The sequence below is a fragment of the Microcaecilia unicolor genome, chromosome 9 (genome assembly GCF_901765095.1).
Source record: "Microcaecilia unicolor chromosome 9, aMicUni1.1, whole genome shotgun sequence".
In the NCBI taxonomy this organism is placed as follows: domain Eukaryota; kingdom Metazoa; phylum Chordata; class Amphibia; order Gymnophiona; family Siphonopidae; genus Microcaecilia; species Microcaecilia unicolor.
The window spans coordinates 100,361,320-100,375,290 of NC_044039.1; the positions used below are offsets into that span (position 1 = coordinate 100,361,320).

The 13,971-nt window shown below is 42.9% G+C and overlaps 1 protein-coding gene across 1 annotated transcript in view; it reads right to left on the reverse strand.

Moving 5' to 3' along the window:
- The window catches only part of RASGRP1 (RAS guanyl releasing protein 1), a 139,370-nt gene extending 127,279 nt beyond the window's left edge, over nt 1-12,091 (reverse strand). The window contains exons 1-2 of the mRNA XM_030213685.1: nt 12,028-12,091; nt 10,340-10,519 (exon numbers count right to left, since the gene is read on the reverse strand). Coding sequence (XP_030069545.1) covers nt 10,340-10,519; nt 12,028-12,091 — 244 coding nt within the window. The remainder of the gene's footprint in view (nt 1-10,339; nt 10,520-12,027) is intronic.
- Between the last annotated feature and the right edge of the window lie 1,880 nt (nt 12,092-13,971).

The window sequence follows — 13,971 nt, forward strand, 5'->3', positions numbered from 1 at the left end:
TGGCATCTAACTAAAAAGAAGTCACTGGACTACAAAGGGTGGAGGTTTAAAAATGGAGGAAAACCCCATGATACAAAGAATCTATATAAATAATTCTCACCTCCAACGTTCTGAAGCTCACTCTGTGGCAGGGAAACACTGAAGCCATGTACTGTTGGTAGGCTAGGCTGTCAGCACCACTCACTCTCACTCATAGACCCGCCCTCAGCCACACCCCATCCAGACATAATTCACAACCCCAACGTTCTAATGAAGCCTCCAACATTTCAACGTTCTAAATTTGTAGTTGTGTAGATCCCATGAGTGTCTGCCCCGCCCTCACGTCAAACGTGATGACGTTAGGGCGGAGCACAGACACTCAATGAATCAAGGAAGCCCATTGGTTAATCTCTGTTTCCACTCCCCAACGCAGCCGTCATTCCCATACACTCAAAACCAAACAAAATCGCCGCTGCACCCCGTCCCCCCGCCCACAGTCCCCATCACCCACCCTCCCGCAGCCACTCGCTCACCATTCCGCCGCAATCCCTCTCCTCTCCGACTCTGGCCATGCAGCAGGACGATTACTACACACGAGTGGAAGTGACCCAATCAACTACACTGTAAGCAAGGAAGCCCCTTGGTTAATCTCTGTTTCCACTCCCCAACATAGCCGTCATTCCCATACACTCAAAACCAAGCACACCTAGGAGCTGCTGATCCACATTGTCGTTTTATTTTTCTTCTTACATCTGAAACACGTCTCAAGCTGTTTCTACTGGATAAACTGCGCCTTAACAGGTAAAGGACAAAAGGTTTTTGGTTTTGGTTTCTTACTGCACACCTTTTTAATTTATTTGAAAGCTACCCATCTGTACATATGAATTTCATGAAATTTAAATTAAATATCACTAAAACAGCTTTAAAAATTATTCTACCTGGTAGAAACATCAATTTTAAACTCTGTATTTTCACATCATTTGTCAACAATGCAAAGTTTATCCAGGGTGCCCGTGGCTGCGTCAGCCCCGCCGTTGCCTGTCAATGTGTGTCACTGAAACAGTATGAGGGACCTCCAGCTGCCTTTGGGTCATGACAGGACTTAGCTGCTGGATGCCAGAAGCAGTGTCTCCTTAGGTTGACAGCAAATAGCAACCCCACCACCACCACCACCAAGCACCTCGGAGGGAGGGAGGGAGGGAGGGAGGGAGGGAAGGAGGAAGGTAGGGGACAGGACCGTGGAACTGGGAGGGAGGGGGAGCAACCCTTGAACTGGTAGGGGAACCCTGGAACTGGGAGGGGGACTATGGAACTGGGAGGGAGGGAGGGAAGGTGACCATGGAACTGGGAGGGTGGGGACCCTGAAACTGGAAGGGACCCTGGAACTCGGAGGAGGGGGGATGACCCTGGAACTCGGAGGGAGGGATGGAGGGGGGTCCCTGGAACTGGGACGGAGCAGGGAGGGGCCCCTGGCACACACTCTGATTCTCACACACACACTCTCTCTCTCTCTCACGGACATACTCGCACCCAGTCTCACTCTCTCTCTGTCACACACATACACTCACTCGCACATTCACTCTCACACAGTCAATCTCACACGCACTCTCTCAAACATACGCACTCCGAGGAAAACCTTGCTAGTGCCCGTTTCATTACTATCAGAAAGGGGCCTTTTTCACTAGTAGTTTAAATAAGATGAGATAAGGAAAGGCCTAACTACCAGGGATAACTGAACTATTTAGGCAATTGTACACAGCTGCAAATTCTCTACTGTACTAAGAATATTTTCCCCCAGGAATAGACAATCCCCATGATTTCCTTTCACGTCAAATAAAAGGTATATTACAGTGCTACCTGCTGCTGTCAGGAACGTTTCGTTTTCTCTTCCATTAAAATCCTTATTGTCTCATGGGAAACATATCATAAGAATACTGATTTTTGTTTTCCACATAGTGGCTGCATTTTTATAACAAAATATAGAATGAAAACATTGCAAAGTCTACAAAACACTGACAGATGTTAGAATTACAGGCATAGAAATCGCTGAAGAATTGCTAGATATGAGAGAATTCACTGTTCACCTAGTTACAGTGGGATAAAGGGGTTCAAAGCCAAAGCAACAGACAGAGCTAATGTCATATCTAATTGATTTCCCTCAACAAACATTTCTGTTTTCAAAGACAGCCATGCTGCTAACATTTTCCATGAGAAGAGGTGACATTTTACCTCTATATGTAAGGGAGAGGGGCTCAGTGGAGATAAATCCTTAAAGCAAACCTTGCATACTATATAACATTATACTACACTTTTATTTTAATATCACATCTACCACCAGATTCTAAGCGATTTTCATCAAGAAAACAAAGATGTTTAGCGAGAGCTCAATCTACTAAAAAGGGTAGTTTTGAATTCTTCTTAAAAAGATTAAAATCCAAATAAAAATTAACACAAGGGAACAAATCCTTCCATAATTTTGGTTCTTGAATGGCCAAAAGTACTGAAGACTCAAATCTTTTTATACCCTTAATAGAGGGTGGAACAAAAAAAAAATTACAGCAAGATCTACTAGTTCTATTGTTAATCTGTAATTCAAACTAAGATATCATATACAATGAACATTATAATATTATGCATGGGTGTACATACCTAAAGAGTAATGTAATGTGTAAACTAGAGACTTGCATGGGAACAGGGTTTGCGGGGTTCCCGTGGGGACGGAAGCAGTTTCTGCGGGGTTCCTGTGGGGACAGAAGCAGTTTCTGTGGGGTTCCCATGGAGATGGAAACAATTCCTGAAGGGTTCACGTGGGGACAAAAACAATTCCTGCGGGGTTCCCGTGGAAATGTATGCTGCACTTGCACCAGCCTCTCACCCACCGAGTACCAAGTTCTTTGAGTTCTGTCTCCTCCTCCTTCTCCTTACTTTAACAGCACAGATGCGGAAAGTCTCCATTAAGAAGGTGGCAGAGACACAAATTGTGACACAATTTAAAAAGGCATGGGATGAACACAGAGTATATCTAATTAGAAAATGGAAGTTATAAAAAACCTAAACTTAAATGGCTGCTTGTGTTTGGATGTGTAGAGTGACACTTAGATGGCAACTCCAGCTGTGATGAACTAGGACCGATACTGGGCAGACTCATATGGTTTGTGTATCCTATATGGCAATCTGGTTTAGGATGGGCTGGAAAGGGCTTAGACAGCAACTTTAGTGGCTGTAACATGAGGATAGTACTGGACAGACTTTTACGGTCTGTATCCCGCAAATGAGAAGACAAATAGGCTGGAGTGGGCTTCGATGGCCACTCAGCAGTTGGAACATAAGGATAGGGCCTGGCAGACTTTCATGGCCTATATCCCAGAAACTCCAAAGAAAGACCATAATGAAGTATATAATATCACATTCATTGTTGATTTAATTGTGAATAATGAGTGTGAATATTGGGCATTCTGGATGGACCGTTCAGATTTTTATCTGCCGCCACTTACTATGTTACTGTTAATCCTCTCTGTGCCCGGGCTGATGCGCAGACCTCAGCTCTAACATAGGCACATGCATCAGATGTCACCTGACCTACTGGCGTGTGCATGTGGCGACCTCTCAGTGCCAGTGAATCAGAGACAAGTCATACATGTGTGCACCAGAGTGTTCCAAGTTCCAACTTCCGTTTCTTCCTTGCCTGCAGTGATGCAGCTCGAACCCAGAGAGAGACTGAGAGAGCTGACTGGAATTTTTTTAAATGTACCATTAAATTCTTGTGGGACTGAGTGGGTGCAGGTTAAATTCTTGCGGGGATGGGTGGAGATGGGTAAGATTCCAGCGGGGATGGGCAGGGACAGGTAAGATTTCTGTCCCCATGCAACTCTATTGAAAACACAGACATAATAATCTTAAAGTTGATCTACCAGGCAATGGAGAGCCAATGTAATTGTTTCACGATAGGAGAAATATGTATATAACATAATCAACCTGTGATCAGTCGAACCGTAGCATTCTGAGTTACCTGAAAAACTTGAAGAGATTTATTTGGCAATCCCATAAAGCATTACAATAGTCAAAAAATGGGAATACATATGATTGAACAACAATACAAAAGTTCTCAGCACTAAAATGTCACATAAGTTTCTCAAATATTTTAGTTTAAAAATGTTTTATTACATTAAAGGTAATTTAGCTTTCCCAGAGTGGGGAGGCTCCGCTTTGTTTAAAAAATGGGAGAATTGTGGCATTAAATATTTGTTTCAGGTGGTGTCTGAGAATGGGAATGTTAAACCCTTTAGAGTTCTGTGTGAAGAATTTGGACTGGGACAGAAAGACCACTTTCCGTACCTACAGCTTAAACACTATGTTAGGTCATTACCTGCAACAGACCTTACACAGCAAATATGGGACTCCATGAATGACCTACTTGGCCTAGAGGCCCAATTAAAAGTACCACTTCGTTACTTTCACCGACACCTTCGAGACTTGCAGGGGACTTCAGACTACACAAGTGTTTCACAGCAGTGGCATCAAGAACTGAGATGGAAACCCAACTCGGAGCAAATAAAACTGTGTCTGACAGGCGTATACCAGACGACAGAAAATGCAGTATGGCAGGAAATGCAATACAAATTTATTTTACGGCTTTACATCTCACCACATAGAGCCTTTAAAGCGACCATCAGAGCTACAGATGATTGCCCAAAGTGTGGACAATTGGGAGCCTCTTTGGGACATATGTTTTGGTTCTGTGCACTGGTGCTTCAATTCTGGAAAACGATGGGGCACCATGTGTCTCAGATGTGGAAAGTACAATGGCACCCATCACCAGGCCAACTCTTTGAGGTTTACAATATCCGAGGAAAGTCACCTGAAGGACTAAAAGCTTTTTTGAAAAGGGCGACCTTGATGGGCAAACGAACAATCACACAATTATGGTTACAACCAGAGCCCCCTGGAGTCCCGCAATGGAGAGGAGCTATGATGCAATGTTGCATGCTGGAGAAGAAAAGAGTGGGAGACTTGGCTTCAAAAAGGGGAGACCAATTTTGTAAAACTTGGTCCCCGTTTTGGGATACCCTTACACCAGTTGGGAGGAGCAGGATTTTGAACTGTTAATAGGTCCAGTAGGGGAGGGTGGAGGGAGGGAGGATAGGAGGGGGAGTGGGAATACGAAGGAAAAGCGTATGTTCACTGTATGATATTTAATATAAAGAGTTTACTATGTATAGCTATAAGTTTGACCACTGTAATGGGGTCCCTTTTCTTCTGTGTCAAATTGTTATAAAGGGAGCAGTGGAAAGTCTAGACACTATGAAGTAAGTAATAGTTTAATGTGATGACGTTAAGGGGGGGAGGGGGAGAAAAAGGGTGTTAGAAAATATTGATGATGCAGTGATACTGTATACATGCAACTGTGACCTGTTCTTATGTTTACGAAATGTTTGATTATGTTCACAATGGCGATTATCATCAATAAAAACTGTTGATATAAAAAATGTTTTATTACAAACATTCTTTAAATGTGGCTTCAATATAAGAACAGAATCAAAGATAACTCCCAAGTATTTCATCTCACCAACAATTGGAATATCACAGTCATCAAAAGTAAATATTCAAGGGAAATCAGCATTGTTCTTTCCTGACAAAAACAATATCTATGTTTTACTCATATTTAGATTACATTTATTAGCTTTCAACCAAGAATTCACTGAATTCAGACATAATCCAAGTAAAGTAAACATATCAGATATCTGTTATTGGAAAACAACCTGTATATCATCAGCATATAATTTGTAATAAATGCTCAAACAAGCAAGGACTTTGCAAAATGGAGCAATAAAAACATTGAAAAGCAATACAGAAAGTGAGGAATCTTGTAGTACCCCCGAAGAAATATCTATCCATGAAGAAACTTCAGAATTCAATGTGACTCGAAGTAGTCTCATTCAAAAATGACTCAAACCAATGAAGAACTAAGCCTGAAATCCCTAAGGCTTTTATACATAATAATAATAAACTATGATTCACTATATGAAAGGTGGCTGAAATATCCAGTCACCTTCACATAATCTGTGCCACAATCAAAGCCACGATGAACACAATCCAAAACAGAAAATAACAAAGTTTCAGTATTGTGTTCGTATCAAAATCCAAAATGATATTGACCTAAAAAAAACAGGAACATCAATATAATCTTGTAATTGCTCATGTACTAATTTCTCCAGAATCTTTGCCAAGAAGGATACAGAAGAAATGTCTATAATTCCCTAAAACTGATTAGTGGGATGGGATGGTTTGCCAGAAGCTGGGCTTTTGCTTTTGGGAGGGGGCAGCAACTGCAGCCACCTATTAATTAACAAAAGGCCTCTTTTACTAAACTGTACTAGTGACTCCCGGTATGGCAAATGAGAGGAAACCCATAGGAATTGAATAGGCTTCCTCTCATTTGCCACTCAAGAATCGCTAGCACATTTTAGTAAAAGAGGCCCACAATGACCTGAAACAAATATTTAGAAGAACAAAATTAAAATTTATAAAAACAAAATGGGGGAAAAAACCCTGCAAACAACACAGAAAACTAAGCAAAAATGTTTTGCCTGCACACCAGTAAAAGTTATTTCATTGCTATTCTGAGTTGAGGTGCCTGTGCTTGATTGCCATCCTCTTGCTATTAAGGCAACCTCTGAGTTTATCCCATGCCTTTTTGAATTCTATTACTGTTTTTGTCTCCACCTCTTCCTCTGGGAAAATATTCCAGGCATCTACCACCCTTTCTGTGAAGAAATATTTCCTGATGTGACGTTGAAAGTAGGGAGATTCAAAAGCAACATCATGTCCTCTAGTTCTCCAGGTTCACTTCCTTTGGCAAGAGTTTGTTTCTTGTGTATTAATACCTTTCAAATATTTAAATGTCTGTATCATGTCTCCTCTGTCCCTTACCTTTTGTAAGGAATACATAATTAGTTTTTCAAGCATCTATAGCCTTTATATATGTTCCTTCATATATCTTTTCCAAAACTGAACATATGATTCCAAATGAGGCTTCATCAACAAGCTGTACAGGCAGTGGTGTGCTGGTAAATGTTTAACAGGCTCTCTCCCCGGTCCACCTCTGTGTTCACCCCCCCCCCCCCCCGTCCACCTCTGCACCCCCCCCCCCCCCAAATTGCAGATCTGGCTATAGCCGGGGAGAGAGCCTGGGGGGGCAGCAATGCATTAATCTGTCCAGGAAAAAAAAATTAAATGCTCCCAGGTTCCAATCTAATTCATGTTTAATGTGGGATAAAATGCCATAAATAAGTAAATAAATATAAACTTTTAGCGTTGATAACCTGATTCTCATAACATGATGTCTGTTTTAGAAGCCCTTTACCAGGAAAAGAAAATCTCTGCAGTATACCCAAAATGACACAAACCAAATTAGCATACAGACCAGGAATTAGGAGAACAGACAGTCTTGCCAACTCTGAAAAACAATATGTTATCAAAATCTCAGAACCTAACAAACAGATCCCTATTCAGACACTTGGCCTTGCAGTCATGCATGCAGAATAGAGATAGCCCCTATTCAAATTCTTCAAAAATTAACCTGAAATCCTAAGAAGCACAATGCCAGAAAAAAACAGAAAGAAACACGTTGCTATACACTGCAAAATATGATAGCAGATGTAAATTCTCAAAGTGGACATGTTCCAAACACTAAAATGAAAATAATTTTTTCTACCTTTGTTGTCTGGTGACTTTGTTTTTCTCACCATGCTGGCCCAGTATCTGATTCTGCTGCTCTCTATCTGTTCCCTTGACTCCGTTTCCAGGGCTTCCTTTCCATTTATTTCTTTTCTTTCCTCCTTTCTTCTTCATTTCTGGTCCTCCGCAGACTTGACTGTCCAGTGGATCCAGCTTCTTCCTATTTTCTCCATCCATGTGCAGTTTTTCTCCTCACTTCCTTTTCCCTCATCTAATCTCCTTCCTCTCTCTTCCCTCCATGTCCAGCATTTCTTCTCTCTCCCTTCCCTTCCCTCTCCTCCATCCATGTCCAGCAGTGCCCCCTAGAGTGTTCAGTTGGTATCCTGGCACATGAGGGGGGACCAGTGCACTATGAATGCTGGCTCCTGCCATGACCAAATGGCTTGGATTTGGTCGTTTCTGGAATGGGTGTCCTCGGTTTCCATTATCGCTGAAAATCGGGGACGACCATCTCTAAGGTCGACCTAAATTTCTCGATTTGGGTGTCCCCGACCGTATTATCGAAACGAAAGATGGACGCCCATCTTGTTTCGATAATACGGGTTTCCCCGCCCCTTCGCCGGGACATCCTGCGAGGATGTCCTCAGGAAAACTTGGGCGCCCTGTTCGATTATGCCCCTCCACATGTACAGTGGGCACAGTTGAGTTAAGAGTCAAACAACACCTTTATAACCAGACAAACCTAGAGACTTGCTGAGCCCTTCTCTACAACAGCAGAAAAACTCTAATTGTACTGGAAGCATCATCACCAGTAAGTAGCAAGAGTGAGAAATACAGCAGACTGGGAGCATGAGGGGAAAGGCAGGTATAATATATAACATAAAACGGAGAGGGTCAAAGTACACAAATCAAGCAGTCTAGAAAAAAGCACAAAGAGCTGTCAAGAATGGGATCAGTGTGCTTTAATGGTGATCCAACATGGGCTGTGTTTCAGTGTAAGAAACGCCTGCCTCTGGGATCAATTCCACCAAACTACAATAGGTGCATAAGTCTCAAATCAAAATACATATGTAGTGGCACAACACAACAATCATAGTCCGCTCTAGTGGAAACACAGAGAAATTGAGAACCAGCATCTGGAGCTGAGCAAAACGTCAAGAGATCGTGCCAAAAAACAAACGTGATCGTGCACATTCTCTCTTTTCAGCCCATGCCTCGTTTTCAAACACGGGCTGAAAAGAGAGAACGTGCATGATTGTGTTTGTTTCCAAGATATAATATATAGAAACATAGCTACTGCTGAGGAGATGAGAAAGCAGGAAAGGGAATGGGACTTGATATACTGCCTTTCTGTGGTTTCTGCAACTACATTCAAAGTGGTTTACATGGTATATATAGGTACTTACTTGTACCTGGGGCAATGGAAGGTTAAGTGACTTGCCCAGTGTTACAAGGAGCTATAGTGGGAATTGAACCCAGTTCCCCAGGAGCAAAGTGTGCTGCGCTAACCACTAGACTACTCCTCCACTTCATAGGAGAAAGCAAATACTATAAAGAGAAGGTATTTTAGATTTAGCTCACACCTTTTCTCTGTTGTGGCTCTGTAAGCTGCATTAAGTATTTTCCATTCACAGAGGGATCATAGTCTAAAGTGACAATTATACTAAAAGATGCCTAGATTTGGGCACCTCAATGCAGTGCAGGGAGTGCCTATACGATAACACCATCTAGGTGCCCAGATTTCATTTTAGAACACGAGTATAAACCTGTATCTATGCAACTAAATGTAGAAATGAACATGAATGTTAGGTCAATGGCAAGAGTAAATGGATACACCCAAGTGCATCAAGCAACATGCACAACTAACAGCATTCTATTAGTTGAGTGTGTATGTAGGAAACATGCCCATGTGTATACCCCCTTGCATTCACATGCTTTAGTAATTATTCATGCCCTTATGGAATACTGCCTAGGGCACTTATGCACATAAATGCCAATTAACCCCGCATTTAAGTGCAGGCATGCAGTTCTAAAATTGCTCTTCACCTTTGGACCTGAGGTAAAGAGGGTTAATTGACTTGACCAAGATCACAAGGAGGATCTGTGAAGACACCAGAGCCTACCTTTAGTCAGCCACACCCTCACCCCCCAATCTTTCCTGCCCTCCTCTATCCTGTCTTGTGTTGACCCTCTTTTTATTTTTATTTCATCTGATGATTGTAAGCCACCTACATGGTCGTCCAAATGGTGGGATAGAAAGTAATACTAAACTTGATCTTGGCTGGGTTTCCCTGGTTTTCATCTTGCTGTTTTAACTATTAGGCTACTCCTCCAGTAACTGCAAAGAAGAAATAATGGCAGGCAAGGGAGAACAGGCAATAAATTGATACAGACACTGCAGAGCAGAGAAAGAGACAGTGCAGATGAGAGCAAGAGAGAGTTGCAGGATTAAAGCAGCAGTAATGAAAGGACTTAATAGATATAGTCAAGGAAAACCAAAGTACATTAAAGCCAGAACATCACAAGAACAGAAGAATATACAAAAATAGAGTTTAAAGCATGTTGAATAAATCTTGTAACCAGGCTTCTGCCCTGATGTGCAAGAAAATAGGATCATTTAAAAAAAAAAAAAAAAACCATCACTCTTATATGCAAAGGTAAAACAAAGCAGTCTAGGACTCACCAAAAGATTGAACACAGATCTCCAACAGTTCATCCATGGTGAGTCCTTTGTTTAATTGTCCTAGAGCCATGCTTTCTCCAGGCTGAGCAATTTTGTTGAGTTTTGGAGCAGATGCACAGTAATGAGCTGCGTCAGTTCCAGGTTGTCTTAGGAACAGAGTTACTTCCTCAGGCAGATTTCCTAGATAACAGACAATATGTTGGTGAATATAAGACAATCAGGTCCCCACAGGCTTCTGCAGAGGTGACAGAGCTCTGGCTCCTGCTGAGATGAGAGAAAATGTTCCCCTCCCATTCAGAAAGTCAGTCACACAATGTGTTCTCTATCAGAAGAATTTCATATGCAAATAGGAAAGATAGGAGAATTACAGGATAAACTGTTTCCACCTGGTAATTCCAGCTGAGAAAATACAGGGACCTTATCCATCTGGTTATTGGTATTCTGAGACTGAGGAGAAAAAAACTTCTAACGATAGCAAAGGGTAAAGGGTCATGGATTTGATATACTGCCTCTCTGTGGTACAACCAAAGTGGTTTACATATAGTAATGCAGGTACGTTCTCTGTCCTTAATGGACTCACTATCTAAGCTTTGTACCTGAAGCAATGGAGAGTTACTGAAGTCTTTTACTAAGGCGTGATAAGAGTTTTTCGCTCGCACTAAAAATCAGCTGGCACTAAACACTGAGGGGCCTTTTTACTAAGGCGTGTAGGCACCTACGCGTGTCCAATGCGCGTCAATTTGGAACTACTGCCCAGCTATCGCGAGCCCTGGGCAGTAATTCCATTTTTTACGAACATCCAATACACGCGTCCGAAAATATTTTTTATTTTCTACCACGTGGCACTAACTGGGCGGTAATCGGCCGTGTACACACGCTGACGATTACCACCCGGTTAACATATGAGACCTTACTGCTAAGTCAATGGGTGGTGGTAAGGTCTCAGGCCCAAAATGGATGCGTGCCAATTTTCATTTTGCCGCATGTCCATTTTCAGCCACCCAAAAGGCCTTTTTTGCAGGTACATTGAAAAATTAACCTGTGCGCGTCCAATACATATGTCTACACCAGCAAAGGCCACTTTTCGGCGCACCACAGTCAAAGGACCCCTGAGATACCCATTATATTCCTTTGGGTGTCTCAGCATTTAGTACCAACTGATGTTTAGCCCAAGCTAAAAACGCTAGTGCACCTTAATAAAAGACCCCCTGTTCTGTCCCCTGACAGCCTTATACTAGCTTATAGTGTGGCCCTAAAATGTGTTTAATGCCTTTACTGTTATTCTCACGTCTAAGGATTTTTACCTCTGCAGTCCTCACTGCAAAGATATATGAGCAATGCATTGCATGTAATATAGTAGTGGTGTATTCTCCTGCAAAGACTTCCTCCCTTTCTCAGCCAAGCTTGGCTCTTTTGTCTACCTGCTATTATTTCCCGGTCATTCTTACAATCTCTGTCCTGAGAGACAGCTGGGTATGACTTTTCCCTCCAATCGAGGACTGCCTCCTGGGACCACCCCTGCTACCTGATGGCAGGTTCTGTCCCTATTGGTCCCTTTACCTCCTCCTCCCTAGGCTTGTGTGAGCCCTTTCTTGACCTCCCCTTCTCCATGAAACATTCTCCCTCATGCTTCAGACAGCACATGTCCTGCTAACCCCTCCCCCCTTAACAAACTCAATTTTTTTTACCTCGTTCATCATTTCTCTCAAGATACTGCACAATCCCAGTCACCCAGCTCTGAATTGCTTTCATATGTTTAACTATTTTCCTACCTCTGCAATAAAGCTGCTTCTCTTCAGATTTCTGTCTCCAACCGCTGATAACAGCTCTCAGAATTACATAATGGCAGTGACCGCAGCAATTGTTTAGAACTTAGTGGTAGATGCATCAAACAAACGTAAAAAAATCAGAAACGTTAAAACCTTTACCGAATCTCAAATAACGAAGCATGCTCCAAAAACACAGCGCCAAAAAGTTTGGTGCGGTATTGCAACCCCTGATTCCCGAAACTTTCGCAAACGCTGCCGTAGCAGCATACGGAACGCATGCGCACTGGTCTATTCGGAAAGCGTGTGTTGTAGGCGTGGCTGTCTCACGCCTGTGATGTCATAGGCGTGCGTCGATACTGAATACAGTTTTGTTTTATGGTTCCTGCCGAGTACTAGCGGAGCTGATTTCACGCAGATTTTCCTCAGATACAGATTTTCAATCTGTATGAGACACCTGATAACCTTTAGCAAAACTGTAAGCAGGAAAGAAACTGCATAGAAGATCGGAAACCCGTGCAGACAGTTTCGAGAAAGCACCGCTGGGAACCGAGGTAAGGTTTCTGAATTGTTGTGTCCAGTTTGCTTCGGATCAGCATCTAAAATAGTTTGATGGAATGATATGATCGCAGAATGTATCTGTGATAACTTTTTTTTTTGTTTGCGCTAACCTTATTTTTTTTTTCTTTCGTCTTTCACAGTGGGTGACCGTTTTGCCTGTATACTTCCAAGTGTGGCTTTGCAAATCGCGCCTGGGAGCTGTGAACAATAATAAATTACGGTTCAGACGAAGACGCCTGTTAAGTTGCACTGGAAAAAATTATTGGCACGGGTAAGTGTGAAATGTTGTTAGCAAAAATTCAGCTGTTCATCCCATTTAGCAGTGTTTAACGTCTTTTCCTCATGGTGTTTTGTTTTAGGTGTTCTTTGTGTGCCACCTTCCTTCTTGCACGTGTTAATATTTTGGTAAGAAGTTCACATGAGCGTATGGTTGTTTACCAATGTGATTTTTATGTCATCCTATTGCTGTTAGGTAGTCCGTGTGTGTGGTGTGTGGCTACCTTTCTGTTGTTTTCACCTTTCTGGTTTCCAGTGTGGCAGGGTGGTGGCGGATTGATATGTGTTCAATTTCTAGGTCTTAACTTCGGCTACATTTTATGTCTGTGGAAGCAATGGAGGATAATGTCTCGTGGCGTGAGGACCAGGAGGCAGTTGGCAGTGAGGGGCATGGTAAGCGGAAGCGTGCTCCCAAATTTACGGAAGAAGAGCTGGAGGTGTTGGTTCGTGGTGTATGTGCCGAATTTGGGAGGCTTTTTAAGAAGGGCAGGCTGACGGTTGGACAAAAGAACAGGATATGGCGGGACATCGTGGCAGAGGTGAATGCTCTGGGTGTGCGTGTGCGCACTGTACAGCAATGTAAGCACCGTTGGCACGACTTCAGGGGCATGGTCAAAGTGAAGGCACAGCGGAAGTGGGAACATGCAAGGGGTACAGGGGGTGGTCCTCCATGTGATGTGGAGCTGACCCCCCTGGAGGATGCTGTGTTGTCCACCATTGGTCAGGCGCAGGTTGTCGGACTTCCTGCTGGTGGCAACACGTCGGAGGATGCCAGTGGTGTGCTGGAAGGTGAGTTTGATTAATGTTGCGCAAGCAATGGAATATGTGTGTGTGTGACAACTTCCGTTGTGGACTGTTTGTGTCGACCTCCTCTCTGTCTATGTTTACAGGTGTACCTATGGAGGAGTCCGCATTATCATGCCCCATGCCAGAGGACACAGACAGTGGTGAGTTGTGCTGTGATGTCCAGCCGGTGTGCTGGAAAGGAAAATAGGTACATAAGTATTGCCATAGTGGGAGACACTGAGG